At 38.0% G+C, this 17,223-nt stretch overlaps 1 protein-coding gene across 4 annotated transcripts in view; it reads right to left on the minus strand.

Moving 5' to 3' along the window:
• The window catches only part of ELMO1 (engulfment and cell motility 1), a 3,030,107-nt gene that overhangs the window by 1,250,077 nt on the left and 1,762,807 nt on the right, over positions 1–17,223 (minus strand). For all 4 annotated transcript variants that reach the window (XM_044065043.1, XM_044065038.1, XM_044065039.1 and 1 more), the window contains one exon: positions 15,697–15,805. In XM_044065043.1, the coding sequence (XP_043920978.1) occupies positions 15,697–15,805 (109 nt within the window). The remainder of the gene's footprint in view (positions 1–15,696; positions 15,806–17,223) is intronic.

Here is a 17,223-nt window from a genome sequence, read left to right on the forward strand (position 1 = left end):
TAAGAACCCTATCTCTTTGCCTTCCCTATCAAGGACTGATATCAGAGTATAAGCAATCGCCTACCTGCAGTCCAAATAAATTCTTGGCATCCTCCATTCTATTACCTTTCCTTCTCTACTTATTTGCTCTCAGTATCTTGATTCCTTTGGTTTTCTCCAATAAATTCCAGCCTGTCTTGACTATTGCCTGCATCCCTAATTGCAATCAATCCCTATTGGCAGAATCTCCTTCCTCGATTCCCATGTTGGCTTTGTTCTTAAAATACTTTCTGCTGCTTTATAAATATATTCTGAATGATTACGGTTATTTGCTTTAGAGTTCTGCATCCAAAATCCCAGTCTTTCTGTGTTTCTTGAGCACCCCCCCCCGTTTCATCATCATCCCTTACCACATTAAATTTTAGGTTTCTGCTTGTGCTATGTTTAGGAGTTTTAACTGTGTGGCTCTGAAATACCCCTTCCAATTAGATAATCCCAATTTGCCCTGTTCTAGTGGAAGAATCAGCTTATCCCACTTAACTCTTGCCATCTTCCCCTCCCAGATAAAATCCTTCAGCTCTTTAACTGCTATCCAAAACATCCTTCCTCTCAAACTGCTATCCACAACTTTTCCTCTGGTTGATAAAAATAAGCCTGACCTGTGTACAAGACTAAAGGGACTAAAACCTTTTAAATGCTTGTATCTTACTATCCATATCCATATAACAGAGCTTTCAATGTCCAAGTTTTTGTATTATCTTTTGTTTACTCTCTTCCCAAATATTCTTAGCTGCCACATCTACATCTGACCTTGCCATATTTATTCCATAAATATTTCCATTTTCAATCCATGCTGCAGTAGCGTTGTCGCCTCACAGCAAGATGTTGCCCCGTTCGATTCTCAGCTAGAGCGTCTTCTGTGTGGAGGCATGCGTGAATGGGCATGCCTTCGTTGAAGGTTGTGCGTCAGGGCTGGTAACTCGGCACGTAAAAACCCACTACCAAACATTAGTGGACCAAAATTCTGCTGTGGCGACCCCTAACCGGGATAAGCCGAAAGACACAACAACTCCTAAATACTTCAGTTTATCATGTCCTCATAAATATGGATATTGCTGAAGCAATTCGTGTGTGGGTACATAATTTACTGCTACTGCCTTTGTTCTAGCTTCATTAATTTTGTATCCTGAAAAGATTTGAAACTGTCTCAAAATGTTCTACAACACTGTAGTGTCATTTTCTGATTTTGTCAGGTATAAAATAGTATCTGTAAATACAGCTGGCTTTTCTTGACTACCATACTAATTATATCCTTGAATTTCTGAGGCCCTTATTTTCTTTGCCAGTGGTTCTAAATACAATGCAAATATTAAAGGGGAAAGTGCACAACCCTGCCTGGCTCCTCTGCTCAAGCAGAAATTAACAGAGAAGACCCCAACCTCTTTAATTTTCATCGCCAATCCCTCATATATCCTCCTAATCAAAGTTATAATTTTATCAGGGAATGCAAATGCTTCCATTGCTCTGCTCTTAAAGTCCCAGCTTACTCTGTGAAATGCTTTCTTTGCATCAAGACCCACGAACAACAGTGGTATTTTCTTACATTCTGCTTCTTTCTGAATCATCAGTGTTCTGTTAATGCTGTGAAATGTTTGCCTCCCCTCCACAACACCACAATGATATCAATTGTGCCATCACATTTGCCATTCTTTTAGCCATTACAGACAAACACTTCATAATCGTGGTTTAGTATTGAAATGGGCCTGCATGAAGCCAGATCTGATGGATCTTTACCCTCGTTAGGTATTACAGCTACCACTGCTTTCTTCCAGGATGTTGATACTGCTCCTCCTCTTAAAATACTGTTAAAACCTTTCATTTTTTTCCCCTCCTAGCCTCCAAACTTCCAGAGAAACACCATCTATTCCTGGGGACTTTCCTGTAGCTATAGAGTTATACATCACCATTTTTATCTCATCTCCACCTATCCTAACTGTCAGTAACTGAGCCTCATCTACATCTGACCTTGCCATATTTATTCCATAAATATTTCCATTTGCACCTTTTCTTGATTTCCATATTTCTCTCCTTTATACAGACTTTTGTAGAATTTCCAAAATATTTTTTAATACCTCTGCATGATCTCTCATTACCCTCCTTGTTACAGTCTCCCTAAGTTTGGTGACAGCCCTTTCAACCTCCTGTTGCCTGAGTCGTTTGTGCTAAAAGTTTTTGTGCTCTAGTTATAAAAAAAAACAGTTGCTTAACAGCAATCTTTCTAAACTTATGCATATTATTGAGGTAGTCCCTTATTTTCTGTTTAGTATTCTGCAGCTGCTCCTCTTCTTGTACTGTGACATTCCCCCTATTCTGCAATACTTTAACCTTTGCCAGTCCCTCTACAGAATTCTTGTTACTTCTTAACTATATCTTCCTTTCTTTTATTTCTACCCTGTTTTTAAACTCCACTTTAATTTTATCCCATTCTCTGGAACTATTTTCAGAAGAAATGTCTATCTTATCTAATAGTGCCTGAATAATTTTCACTAACCATTCCTTAAATTCCTTGTCCTTTCAGCAGATATGTGGTGAAGTGCCAGTGCCTCATTTTCATTTCATTACCTGTGTTTTTATTTTAGCCATTATAAGCTGAAATGGTTATTGGATACATATCAAGACCTTCAATTAAATGCACACGTTCCTGTGCAATGTAAATTCTGTCTAGCCTAGCCCGTTTTTGTATCCTGGGGAATAATATGTAAATTCACTCTGAACTCCTAGTACTGAATTCACATCTTCCATGCCACATATTTTCATACATTTCTTCAAAAGTCTACCCCTCCTTTGCTATGTCTTCCTTCCTGAGCCCCTAGACACATCTTCAGTGCTGCAAATCAAATTCCACTCCCCAACTAGAAGTAATTTTCCTTTCTGAAAGCTTATTATTTCTCCCAGAATTTTCTTAAGCTCCATTATAGCAGTTTTAGGTGGGTTATAAATATATGCCAATGCAATCCTCCTCCCTTGCCAGTAGCCCTTTAGTACTACAGATCTACTATTATCTTTTTTATCCTGTTCTATAACTATTGGAGCTCCATTTGCAATTAATATGTCCTTCTCTTTTCCTCTGTCCCAGGTATTCCATTGAATAACCATCCTGAAAACCTTTCCTTATCAAATTCACATGTTCAGTTCTTTCCAAGTGCACAAACTATAGCATAGCTATTTGCACTGTACTTTTAATATATTTCACTACTCTTTCTTTTTTGTATTTATCTGTGAGACCATTGGCATGTAAAGATATTACAAAAGAAATCACTGTCTTAAAAAGTTATTATTCCCACATTTTATTTATAGTAGTTTTTTGTTCAATGTCTAGTTCCAGCGTTTGTGTTACATGCATACATTTGTCTGGCAGGTTGTTTGCACAGTTGAATCTTGTCACATCCATGTGAAACTAGGTCACATGTTACAAAACCTTTTGTTTTACTGAAGGCCCTTAAAAAATCACATACCCAATACCCCCTAAAACCTATAAACCTAATAAAAAAACACAAAACTATGTACTTCTTTAAATAATGAAATTTTACTCTAACGGGAACAAATGTTTCATACTGACAGCCACACTCACAAACTTGAGTTAATCTAAAAGAAACGTTATCCATGCTAAGACACATGGTGCAGGATGTGCTTCTAAGTGCTGTCTGGTTTTGTCTTATCTGTACAACTCTCCACTCTAGCAAAACACCTGAATGCTTTCAGAGACCAGTATATCCTAGCCAATTTCTCTTTATCAGGTTGTCTCCAAGTAGACACAAGGACCAGATAAAAACGCTACTAAACATAACATTTATTTAATAGAAAAAAGTCTTACAATATTCAATATTCTTTTTCCTTTAAATGCTTTCCCTTAAAATTTGTTACTAGATCAAGCTAAGGGCCTTAATCCAGTCATTTCCCCCTTGCAAGAATGAGAAAAAGCACATTAATTTTTCTTTCATCATGCTCTTTTAAATAGACTTTTTTAAACAATGCAGGGCCTACATTTCCTAAAACTGAACATGATGAAAGACAAAAGAAGGGAGAAAGAAAACAAGAAAAAAAAACAGGAGCACCTGTTTACAATAGTATCCCAATTACATTTAAAAACTGAGAAAATTTTACTTTATAGCATGCAAAGAAAATCATACACTATAAAAATAATACTATTAAGAAAAAAAACTGTTTTACTTACAGTTAACTTGCTCCCTCTTCCCTAATTACTTTTGCGAACATTAATGGCAGGAAGTAAAGCATATACTTTAGATTCCCTCACAAGTCCAAAAAAGGTCCAATATTTCCAGATTGTTTTGTTCCTGCATATTTCACAAATATAATTATTGCTTTGTAATCCCACATTTGTAAATTTCCATGTTACTGTTTTTATTCCTGTTCATCTCCATCTCCCAAATCCAGTCGCTGCTTCATTTCCAATGCACTCTTGATTCTTCTAGTCGACTCTCATGCTCCCTTTCTTCTCTCCAGCATTTTCCATTGAAACACTGGAAAAGGTTTCACTGGCACAGTCTGTCTGTGGTCTTTACTACCCGAAGAACAAGAAGCAGAACCTCCTTCTGTTTCACAGCCCACTTTGTTGGACAAAGTTTTGTACATCACTGTAGAAAGCACCATAAACCAAATCCTTTGGTATAAAAAGCAAGTTTTGAACAGATAAAAACTTGCTTTTTATACCAAAGGATTTGGTTTATGGTGCTTTCTACAGTGGTACCTATCATTCTGGAGTTTTTTGGTGACTGTTCTGACACTACTTGCTTTGTTTTACTGGACAAATTTGTGTATTTTCTCCATAGCATGTACTTCATCAAGAAATTATTTTGTCTCTACAGGGAAGAATAGTTTGAAGATACCTGGGTACAGCAGTTTGAATCTCATGCCTACTTCTCAACATTCCCTGAATAGTGGAATAAATTTACTCCTCTTCTGCCTGGTGTGCAATGAGTAATCATTCTCCATAAACACTACTTTCTCCCACTTTTAGTACTTTGTCCTTCTGCCACAGTTTTGTCAGAATCAACTCCTCCTGCTGGTAGGACTGCATTTTTTCTATTAAAGGTTATGGGTGCTTTCTCATAGCCAGGTTTGGAGCACACACACAATGTGCCCTTTTAATTAACAACTCCTGCTGTGGGATATCAATCAAGTTGCTTATTTGAGATTTCATAAAATTAATACAGTCTGTTCTTTCCAGTTTCTCTAGTAATGCAGAAAATCTCAGATTTTCCCTACATGCTCTGTCCTCTAATTCCACCATTTTTTGAAACATCTCTTCTTGGGAAGTCTCATACTCAACCAACCTTTTCTTAATTTCCAACTCTGATTTTTGCAGTTTTATCAGCTCATCTGAATGTCTGTTTAAAGTTTCCTCCATTTTTCCAGCCTTTTGTTATTTGAGTTGATACACTTTTTCACCATTTCCTTTATTTTAATCAGCACATTTGACTTATTTTTTCCTCTACAGTAGAGTGAGAGTGCTGAAATTAAACTGTTATTTGGTGTGCAGCTATTTTGGAAGTCCTAAGAGATTTACTGTTATGCTTTTGAATCCTGGGAAGTTTTCCTGATCTTGGAAGATAATATCTATACCTTTACTGAAACATGGTTACAAGACTGAAAGCTTACATCACTGACTCCACAGTATAACTCCTTTCACTGCTTGCAGAACCAGTAGGTGGTGGTGTTGCTATATTTGTAAAACACATAAAAAGCCACAGGACAAGAAAACAACCCAGAACTAGAAATTGTTCATGCCTTAACCAATATCACCATAAGAAGAACTCTTTAAATGTAAAATCATAATGACAGTTATAATGGAGCTCATCTAAATTGATACAAGGGGACCTACTTTTCTTAGGTATGGAACAGTGCGAGTCTGATAAGAGGAGAGATTGCTTTTCCAATCTTGCGGCATTCTTTGAAGATTTAACCGCAAACCCTTGATGAAGGCTGAAAAGTACATGTTGCTTATTTTGACCTTGCAGAAGCATTTAGCACTATTCCCCATAAGGCATGGATGGTAAATTAAAAGCATTATGGTTTTCTTTCAATCTATAAAACAATGGCATTCCTCTGTACTTTAAGTGCTAGACACAAAGTTTGAGAATTCATTTTATGCTCAACTTTTGACAGACTTGGTTGGCTACAATCACCTGCACTAGAAGCTGAAGTTAAGTACAACCTTGCAGTTTTAAAAGGGCATTGACTACCTTCTCTGACCTGAGATATATAAAAATAAGTATCCTTTTCTATGCATTTAAAGTGATTTTTGATTGTATCTGCTTTATTTTCTAAAAAAAAAAAAAAAAAAAAAAAAACCCAAAAACAAAAAAATATATACTTGTTTCCCACCTGTCTAAGCTAGTATAGTCCAGTTTTCGGGTTAGGACTGAATTCAGGGCTGTGTTACAAATCTCTGTTTGCCCATACCTTACTTATATAGAGGGAAGTTTCTCTGTTCACCTGTGAGAGAGGGGAGCTTTGAGCAGCCTATCTGTCCCTGGAGGAGTGGTTTCATCCCAGAAATTAGTAGTTTATTGGCCATTTTGGGCTAATTTCTCTCTCTTTCATTTCCCTACTATAAAAAACGCATTTGCACGTTTTTTGCGTGCCGAGCATCGCCGGTTAGCTAGGGTATAACTATTCCTGGCTCCACCAAGTCTCCTCTTCAATTTTTCCCTAGGAACTAGACATACTTTCAACTTAAGTACTCAAGCCATTCATTTCTCAGTCCGGCACTTGCTCAAAACTCATAGCAAGCACTTATAAACCCGAGAACTAGACCCCCACTATACTGTACAAAAGGACAAGGCTCTCTATTTGACCTTAACAGCCATTCAGTAAAACAGTTCACTGTACCTATCCAGGTGTATCCAAAGGGTAGTTTCAGGTTTAGTCTCCAGTCCAACTGGTGAATCTCAGCATTTTGAGGCAATGTTACAACTGCCTCATGTACACAGGCAACCCTCTCCTCCTACAATAATGCCTTTCTTAGGCAAGGCTCAAAAGACAAACACACTGCCGTAAATAGCACAAGTAACAAAAAACTGAGGGTAATGCTACTCAATGCCAGAAGTCTAAACCTCAAAATGTATGCACTCGAGGCACTCCTCAGTATGGAGAAAAACGATATATGTGCAGTAACAATAACCTGGTTTAAGGCTCCAGACAGCACCCCAGCACTACCAGACTACACCTTATACCATACATTTCAGCCGCAAAACCCAGACCGAAATACAAAAGGCGGGGGCGTATCCATATTCATCAAGGATACCCACACCTCCAGGTTAGTGGCACAGCATGATGCTTCAGAGATCATCCATGTGCAACTAAAAAGGACAAAACTGCAATTCAAATTTTAGCTTGCTACAGATCACCCACCATGTCCCAGGACCCTCATTCCGCGTTTTAGGAAACACTGGGAAACATAAAGGTCCTACCAAACACCCTAATATTGGGTGATTTCAATTACCCAAACATTATCTGGGAGAACTAATCAAGTACTAACTCCCTTGCCCAACATTTCCTAGAATTTATAAACTCAAATGCTCTGGATCAGCTAGTCAACACTCCCACCAGAGGTGATAACATATTGGACCTGGTCATCACCAACATGGGCGATCGCTGTTCCACACCAGAGGTCAACCCCTCACTGATGATATCCAAATTCCATTCCCACCCCTGGACAAGGAAACCACCATGAAAAACTTTTCAAAAGCAAACTTCACTTTACTTACCCCCCCATGCTAAAGGATAACGGTGTCTAAGCTGCAAAATCCCTTACTAATGCATTCTATGGGCACTTACAAGAATGCATGGTTCATGCTATCCCAAGCAAAACCAAGACTCACTCCTCCAAGAAAAGGAAACTAGTCTGTTGGACCCCTGCCATAAACAAGCTATGCAATAGAAGGAGGAAACTAGTACAGAAAAGAGTAAAATCCCAAGAAGGGAAGACATCCCTGATCAGTATCAGCAAGAAACTACGATCCCTCATAAAATTGTCCAAGGCGAGCTTTGAAAGAAAAATTGCCAAGGATTCCAAAGACAACCACAAGGCATTCTTTAGCTATGTCAAGGATCTAAGTGGCAATACTCAAATCTGCTTGGAGTTAATGCAGAATGGCACAAAATACACTGAAACGACCAATATCACCAACATCGTGGCAGACAGGTGCAGTGCAAACTTCAGCCCCCTTCTCACCCCCAAAAGGGCCCATAACCATACTAGAAGAATGTAGAGGCCCTGAAATCACAGACACTCAGGTTAAAACAGCCCTCTCCAAAGCCAGAAACACAGCATCAATAAAACCAGATGGTGTCCCACGCTGCATCTTACATGAACTCAAAGACTAACTAACCCCTCACCTAAACACACTGTTCAAACTCAGCCACTCCACAGGCTACGTACCCATAGAGTGGCACACAGCAACGGTTATTCCACTCCACAATGGTGGAGCCACAACAGACCCTGGGAACTATCACCCTATAAGCCTGACTAGCTTTGTCTGCAAGGCTATGGAGCGCATCATCATGGAACTCATTAAAAGAAACATTGGGAACCTCCAAACACTGGACCCTACCCAGTTCGGCTTTGTTAAGGGCAGATCATGCCTCCTAAACCTGAGACAGTTACCAAGGCTATAGATGAGGGAAAAGTGGTACACACAGCCTACCTAGACCTCGCAAAGGCCTTTGACACCATTCCCCATTCTGGCATTATAGACAAGCTCACCAGCCTGAACATAAACCCCTACATCACAAGATGGGTTGCCAACTGATTCATGGACAGAACCCACATGGTGAGAGTTGTGGGAGCTAGGTCCAACTCTAAACTGGTTACAAGTGGCATTCCCCAGGGCTCAGTCCTAGGACCCCCTCCTGTTCGGCATATAGTTCTCAGAGGTACAAGCAAGCACAGGAGAACTATGACTGATGAAGTTCGTAGACGACTGCAAACTAGGGGCTATAATTGGCTGTCCGGCTGACACAGACATCCTCCAAAAGGGTCTCACGGAGACGGATACCTGGTGTCAAAATCATGGCCTCAAGCTAAATGCCAAAAAGTGCATAGTCATCCCCTTTGGAAAAAACAAAGTACCCACAAACTACCACATAGGTGGTAGTCCCCTAAATACAAAAAACATAAAAAGGGATCTGGGGACCCAAATAGATAGTAGTCTCTCCTTTGATAATCACATTGCCAAAGTGGTTAGAAAATCCTTCTATGTGGCCCACATAATCACAAAAGGGTTCGCATCCAGATCAAAAGAGGTCATTGTGCCCTCTGCTCATCACTCATCAGACCCATCATATAGTACAACGCCCCATTTGGGATGTACCTTACAAGACACTTACAACAGCTGGAAAGACCACAGAAGTACCTCACCAAGAGGATCACTGGCCTCAAACAGATGCCGTATGCAGCACGACTGAAGAAACTCCAGCTGTACTCGGTTGCATACCGCCTACTCAGAGGTGATCTCTGCCTGACATACAAGGCCATGTCCAACCCTGAATTGATGGACATGCTCCACCTAAAAATAACCTTATCCCCTCGAGCCACACGCTCTAGGGATCTAAACCTCACCACAACAATAAATAGGACGTGCTGGAGGGATAGATTCCTATCCCAGAGACTTCCCATGCTTTGGAACAAGATTCCAATCTACATTAGGCAGAGCTTCTCGCTAACACTCAAGAAAAACCTTGACGAGTGGATGGAAAACAGAAAGTTTACCCCGGGGATCACTTCAGGGGCTCTGCTGGACAGAGGCACAGGGAACTAATCTAAGGGGGCAGCGAAAGCCAACACATTCTGTCTAGGCTTATAACTGCCTTTGGGCAGATAGCCTAGTACCTACCTATGAACCTATGCAAGAGGACACAACAAGGGAAGGCTGGGCATTTTATGGGTGTCCCAATGGAGAACACCAGAGGCATTTTAAATAGCTCTATATTACAGCAACTTCTTGACTTTTCTTTTTAGATACAAAAGCACAAAATAGATTATGTATAGCCAGATATGCTGACAGCTAAGAAAATATACAATTATGCTAGTAAAAGTTGCTACAATTTCTAAGATGGCCTACAAAAGATACATACCCTTGGGCATTAATAGTTGTCTCATCTTTAATGTCAATAAAGACAGCATCATGATGCTTGCCAGAGAGAACAAAAATTACTATTACAAAATAAATGTTCTAATCATTTGATAACATTAATAGAACAATGATAATCCAGAGGAAAGCAAAGTGAGAGAAAAGACCACTTAGTTGGAGGGTGTTTATGCAAAGAAAGCATTTGGGATTTTATGAGTGAAGCAGGGGTAGCAGTTTCATTCCCCGACACACAAAATAATAGTTAAATAAGGATCAAGAGGCCAAAATTAAGGAGGAAGGGCTTCATGCAACATTTTTTCTTCTCTTTCAGAGGACATTTCATTAGACTGTGTTACAAGCCCCAGCCATTTTTACCACAAAAAATATCTAAAAGTCAAAGGTTTAAAAGGAGTATTTTCTGCTCTAGGCATGCCTTTTACATAGTACGAATAAAGAATCATTTACTCCTGCTGTGCCTTTTATGTAGTACCTTAGGCTGTAATACTAGTGCAGATTTTTCAGTCCATGGCTTCACCAAGCTTTACTTCAGGACAAAAAGCCACTGTACCCATTATACCACAGCATACCCTGACCATCCCTTTTAGAGGGGAGGGGATGGCTCCATTACTTAAACCATAGAAATTCTGGAACACATTCTTTATTGTTGATCATTCTTGGGACTTTTTTTACATATATATTTTTTTTATTATAGCCCAATTCAAATGATTCCACTAGAACAAAACCAATACTTTAGTCCCTCTATTTTCCTAATTTATTTTAGATGATTCATGGGTCATTTTTTCTTAATAGATAGAAAATGTTATACCTCATGTACAGAGCTACAAAAACACTTTTTTTCTACCAATTCATACTGTAATTCCTGTATATATTACATTAACTTACCTGCAATTTTTCTAAACTGGCTAAACTTTCTCTAAATACTGAATCATTGTCATATAAGATGTATCTATTCTTAACCAACGATTTTGCATTATATACAATTTGGTATAATTGTTAAAAGTGTAGTTTTTGTTGGTTTTTACTGTATGATTTTTGAAAATTGTAAAATTATTCATAAAATGTTTTTGTAATGCATTGGAGCTTTTCGGCTCAGGTGTCCGCTGACAATGGGCACCTACCCAGTCAGAGTTTTCTGGTAATCAAATGTCAAATAATAAATAAAAAAGTACTAAATTCCAACAGAAATTACCCCTTCCCCGTACCCAACCCACAGTTAAGATACAGATCATAGCATACTTTCAAGTACTACCATTTAAGGTATGCAAAGCATTACATATCTATTCTAATCTGTGTGCTACTGTACACTTATTAGCTACCTGTTTTTTCTGCATTAATATTTATGTGTAAGCCAGACCTCGTCACCTTCTTCCTTTTGAAGTCAAGACATTATATTTTAGGTGTGCAGTCATCAGAATATATGTTTCTTTGCTCTATTTCTCCCAATGTACACATCTTAAGATTTTCAACGTCTCTTTCTTACTAGATCGCAGAATAGTAATTACATGTATTTTGTGTGCAGCTTTTGACCCCAGGCCTCCACTGAAAAACGGCTATGGCTAGTTGAGGTATTCTAACAAACAATTGCATTTTTTTAAACTTTCGCTCCTATTTTGTGTAGTTCTGAGGATCATACTGTCGTATAGACTATAATTTTTTAATAGCAAATGCAAAAATTTCTAGATAAGCTAGTACAACTACAAAAAAAAAAAGAGTGAAGAAAAACCAGAAAGAAATAAGATAAAAGAGATGGGAAGGACTTAACATCTGGCTGAATACTGTAGCCCCATCAAACAGGACTAAACCTGCTGCAGGCTGACAAAGTTTTAAATCTACAACCTACTGATTTAAGATGCAAAGATGGCAAGAACAATGAAAATCTAACAAAAGCCAGTATTGTACTCTGTCCTTTAAGCATGTTGCCTTTCAGACTGATTTAAACTTCACCCTTATAGTCTCAAGAGTTACATCATATCACTATAGCAGTACCCTCAAAAGTTTTCATCTAATGTCTGTTAGTCTAGGACAATATACATAAAATATATGTTCTAATCTTATTCTGCATATACAAAAACAGGAGCTAACATGCACAACACATACACACACACACAACCTCACATACAATTTATATTATATAAAATGTAAACACAAATAAAATGGGGGATTTCATACTGGTCAGCATTGTTGCTTCATAGCACTAAGTTGTCCAGTTCAGTTCTTGGCTGGGATGCATTTGGTTCAGTTAGCATGCCATCACAGTACCCATGTAGTCTTCACTGGGTGCTCCAGACTGCTTTCACAGTATGTCAATGATCCTCTAAATTGCAGGTGTGGGTGCCACAGTATCCCATGATGGGCTGGTTACCATATCCATGATGATTATGGAGTCTGTATTCCGTCCCATCTTAAAAAGATGTGTCTGGAGTTTCTCCCTGCTCTGCTGCAAATTGTCTTTTGTTTCAAGTCAGACTAGTTTCCTGGTTAAATGTTATAACAATAACAGGCATTTGAATTTCAGACTTCATATTCTTCAGAAAGTACATGGTAACAGATTTCTTTAATGTGGAATTATTTAGATGACTTTTACTACTACAGAGATTGTGAATATTTACTGATACTGGTGGACTGTAGAAGGTTGAGTAGACTTTTATGATGGAAATGTTCTGAATTGGGTAGTTTTGTCATTGGTGCATGCATTTTGTTTCATTGTTTACTGGAAAACTGTTCAAAACAATAAATTTAAAATGCCCTCTAACAACTGTACTGTATTGTACAAGGAATACAATTTAATGCAATCGGGAAGGTGTATCAAAGAGCATGTGTATGTTTCATGTTCAAGGGGCCTATGATTTGAAAACAGCCCAAAGTTAATCTTTATCTGCCACTGGCAAAATGTATTTTCTTTGAATGTGGGTTTCAGTGCTGTTTCATTGCATGTGAGTTTCAAGGGCAGAGAAGTTTTAATGCTAAGTCTGTTTTCATTGTGAGACTGCATTGCTTTGTTTAGCAGATATCTATTGGGGTTTGTGCTGTAAAAATGCAAAATAAAACTTTCAAATGAAATCCAAATCATTGCAGAAGTAAAGCAGTATGCACATTACAGTGTTTATGGTAAATGGGGCAAAATAACCAAGGAATGGGACATTGGAATGGCTGCAGGGGGAGGCACCATTCAACCATGATTTTGAGAGGGGAAGGCCAGCAAACTCAGACAGCCCCGGTTGAACTATACCTCTCAGCTGTCCATATTTTTGCAGAATGACTAGATATTTGCTTCTCATTTTTGGTTTGTTCCTCATAAAATGTGTGGTTTTCTGGCAAATCATTTAGGAATGAAGTCACTAAATGACAGACATTGAGTTTCAGACGTCATAACCTTCAGAAAAATGCATGCTAAAGCAAGACCTGCTATTCTATCAACTGTCTTAAGTTTATACAAGAGCAATTTTTAGTAGTGTCTGTATGCTCCCCCATTATATTTGGCCTTGCCCAGATTTCCTGCATTAACAGGTTGAGAGGTATGTGCAAATAAATTGCTTTATAGAATTAGGCATATCCAAACCTCTCAACTGTACCCGATTTTGGCTAAAAATGTTGCTCTTCCCCTAATAATCCCTCTGCAAAATGGCAATTTTGGAAGAAAACATGGAGGGTTTATAATCAGTTATAGATTACTTTTATTTCAGAAATGCATGTAGATTCTTTTATTTTGTCAGCTGCTCAAGTTAGCAGTACGAATATTAAAAAGTGTCCCTTCTTTGACAGGTTCCCAGCTGTATTATGTGGCTATTTTATATTTTTGCATCACATTTTTGGTCCATTTTTCATAAAATTGTGTTTTTTTTTTTTTGCAAATTAGTGGCAAATCATTAAAGACTGAAGTTAAAAAATAATGGCAGACATTTCAGTTTCAGATTTCATACCCTTCAGAAAATTCAAACTAATGCAAGACCTACTATTCTATTATCTTTCTAAGTTTATAAGACCAACATTTAAAAATTGTCCTGATTTTTGGGCCTTTGTCCCACTTCTATGTATGGCTTTGTCCAGATTTCTTGCTCTGAGGTTGAGAGGTATGACAAATGTGTCAGGACCATTGCAGTCAGCCAGAGACATTTCAAATTGTGACAAACTTGTTGCACCTCACTCCCCCATGTAGTGACTCTGGATGCGTCCAAGCAAGGCAAGGAGCAGTTATGCAGTGTAAATGTGCAGACTACCTCCCCCCATCCAAGGTAAACGCAAGTACTACAGTGGCTTTTCATCTGTCACTGATTTTGCAGAATGTTCTGGTTTCTGTCATATTTTTATACTGTTGATTTATGCTTATTATTATTCAGAAAGTGCCTTTTGCTCTGTGTTTAAGTAGCAGTGCTTTAATGACCATCAAGTAAGCTTGTCTGATATTGTAAGATGCAAGTAAGTTTTAATAAGCAGTATTGCCAACATTGAAAGCCTTTCTGTTGTTGCCATGCAGAGAATACTTACATAACTAGATAACGTATAAGCCTTAGGTACTGAAATGCATATGACACTATTTGTAATAAAGGACAGGATTACATTATGGTAAGCTCATTACAGGCTTTACCTGCAAACTAAACAGAATGCCAGTCTATCATGTGTGGTCCATATCCTGTGCAGTAATCCTTTAAGCAATATATGTTGAGCTTGTTTCTGGTTTTCTTTTCATTTTTTACTTTGATCATGTTTTCCCCATGAAACAAGTAGACAGTTGTTGTCAGGCAGCAGGTCTTTTTTGGATAAGAAACATTTTTACAAGTGGGGGTATCATAGAAATTGCTACTTTCAATATGTTACTTGGTACTTTGATAAAGCTGAATATAAATTATAATTAGAACTGGAGTGCAAGGAGAAGTGATTTGAGTTAAGTGCTGCTTGTTTTTCTTACACTTGATTTTGACTGGCAATCCAGTAATTTAAAAAGTAATTTATTTTTTCATGCCTCATCTTTTTTGTTTCCATCTAGATATTAAGTAGGCGGTCATGCAGCCAATGGATTGAAATATATATTTTTTCTTCTACACTTCATTTTGTCTTGATTGGACTCTCATAATGATGGTTTGGCACCCAGGGCAGCGTATTTAATTAAAATTACAGTTGTTGTTGTTTTGAGCATAGCTCCTCCCCTTTTAGTTGGCCACGCCCATTCACATTGACCCCACCCATTCAGCTGTCTCCTGCAGCCCCCCCCCCCCGATTTGAAGTCACTAGCCGCCACTGATGGCTTTAGCAGAACAAAAGAGGAAAATAACAATTACCCTTACTTAAGTCATGCCATAAAAATTTAACTCATTCATTTTCACACTATATCACATTTACTGCAACATATACTCAGCACTGGCTCAAACAAAAGCGACAGCAGGTTCAGCAGTAAAATGCATTATTTTCCATCTTCTGTGGTCAGTGCCACAATAAATGTTTCAATGTACATTTTTACCCTAATTGACAAGTTTTGACCAGAAATAAATCATTTGCTGAATCTGCGCTCATTACCAAGTGTAAAGAAAAACCAAAAATCACTTACGTGGTTCTCCCACTTTCAAAATTTCACAAAGCATTTTTGTTAGCTCTATGCTACTACGACCAAAGGGGCATTCATGCTTGTCCTCTCTACTACTGTTTTCCAGTACAATCTGAAAACAAGGCAAGAAAGACAAAACCATGATGAGTTCCTGGTTTTACATATTTTTTTTTTTTTTGTTATACAAGAGAAGGCAGCAAGCTAGAGATCCAACACACTGCAAAAGATATCCTGCACACTTTTATATTCATAACATTAAAAGTGACACATTACTCAGCCATTAGAAGAACACTCATTGCAGATGAGCAACAAAGGGAAAGAAAAAAATGCAATACATTTTAACAGTTCCTTTTAGCCTGGCATTACCCGCATTTTCACAAACGCAGTAAACTACAACATTAACAAACAAAAACAGCCAAAGGCCACTACGACACACTTCAAAAATAATAATAATAAAAAAAACAACACACCAGTGGTAAAAATGAACCTCGCTTTATAATTATAATTAGTTCATACAATGTGACTAAGTGTTTCATCCCTAATAAAATCAACTATGTAAAAATGCCAATAACATTAGAGCAGGAAAAGAACAAAGAACATCTAAGTAAAAAAAAAAAACAAAACAAAAAAAAAATTTAGTTCAAAATTCAGAACATATATTAAGTTTTGCTTCCAGTAAAAATAAATCTTCCAAGACTAGTATGTATGCAGCAAACATCATAAGAATTGTTTGGCAAAAAATAACTAAACAAATATAAAAGAATTGCCTTGTGTAAAATGTAGTTTATTGCACAAAGATTCTAAAGAGCCATTCAAACAGGTTAAACAGCCATTTTCACCATTCAGCTTTCGGGAATGCACATAAGCAACATGGCCATAAGTTCAAGCACAGCAATAAAGTAGTGGAGGCATATGTCATATGTATGACTACACAAAATACTAGCATAAGCCTGTAACTGCACACTGCAAAGTCACAGATACCTACAAGGCCATAGGTTTGCCAGTACTTAACATAAAATAACATAGAATAACAGTTGTGCTAACAAATATACAAGAAGCTTGGCCATAACAGATAACCACCAGTGTGGCTTTGTCACAAACATGAAGGGTTTCTAAGCTGATGTGGTGTATCTAGAAGTAGTGAAAGTATTTGACATCACTCCTCATAAAAGTATTGCTAAACAGTTGAAACAATCATAGAGCACTACAGCTGTGTATGTATGCTTGCTACAGCATTTGTGAGAAGAATAAGGTCACTACTGCAGTATATGCCTTTATGCAATGGAATTACCTAGAAGTGGATACTGCCCTTTTGGCCTGACTTTCCAAGTTTTTAGATGCCACCACAGTGGAGTTTTTCTCCTCCCTGTACCATCTTCTGCACTTTTTTGGAGTAAGATAACTAAGAAGGCCTCTAAGACCCTGTGTAGACAAGCAAGGACTAGTTGGTTATGCTGGTCTGTCTTCTCAACCCTCTGTAATAGCCTACCACAACTACAGCTCTCCTTGAAGGATGATCTTGAAAGGGAA

This window comes from Protopterus annectens, chromosome 3.part0 (genome assembly GCF_019279795.1).
Source record: "Protopterus annectens isolate FY-2018-M chromosome 3.part0, PAN1.0, whole genome shotgun sequence".
Lineage (NCBI taxonomy): Eukaryota > Metazoa > Chordata > Ceratodontiformes > Protopteridae > Protopterus > Protopterus annectens.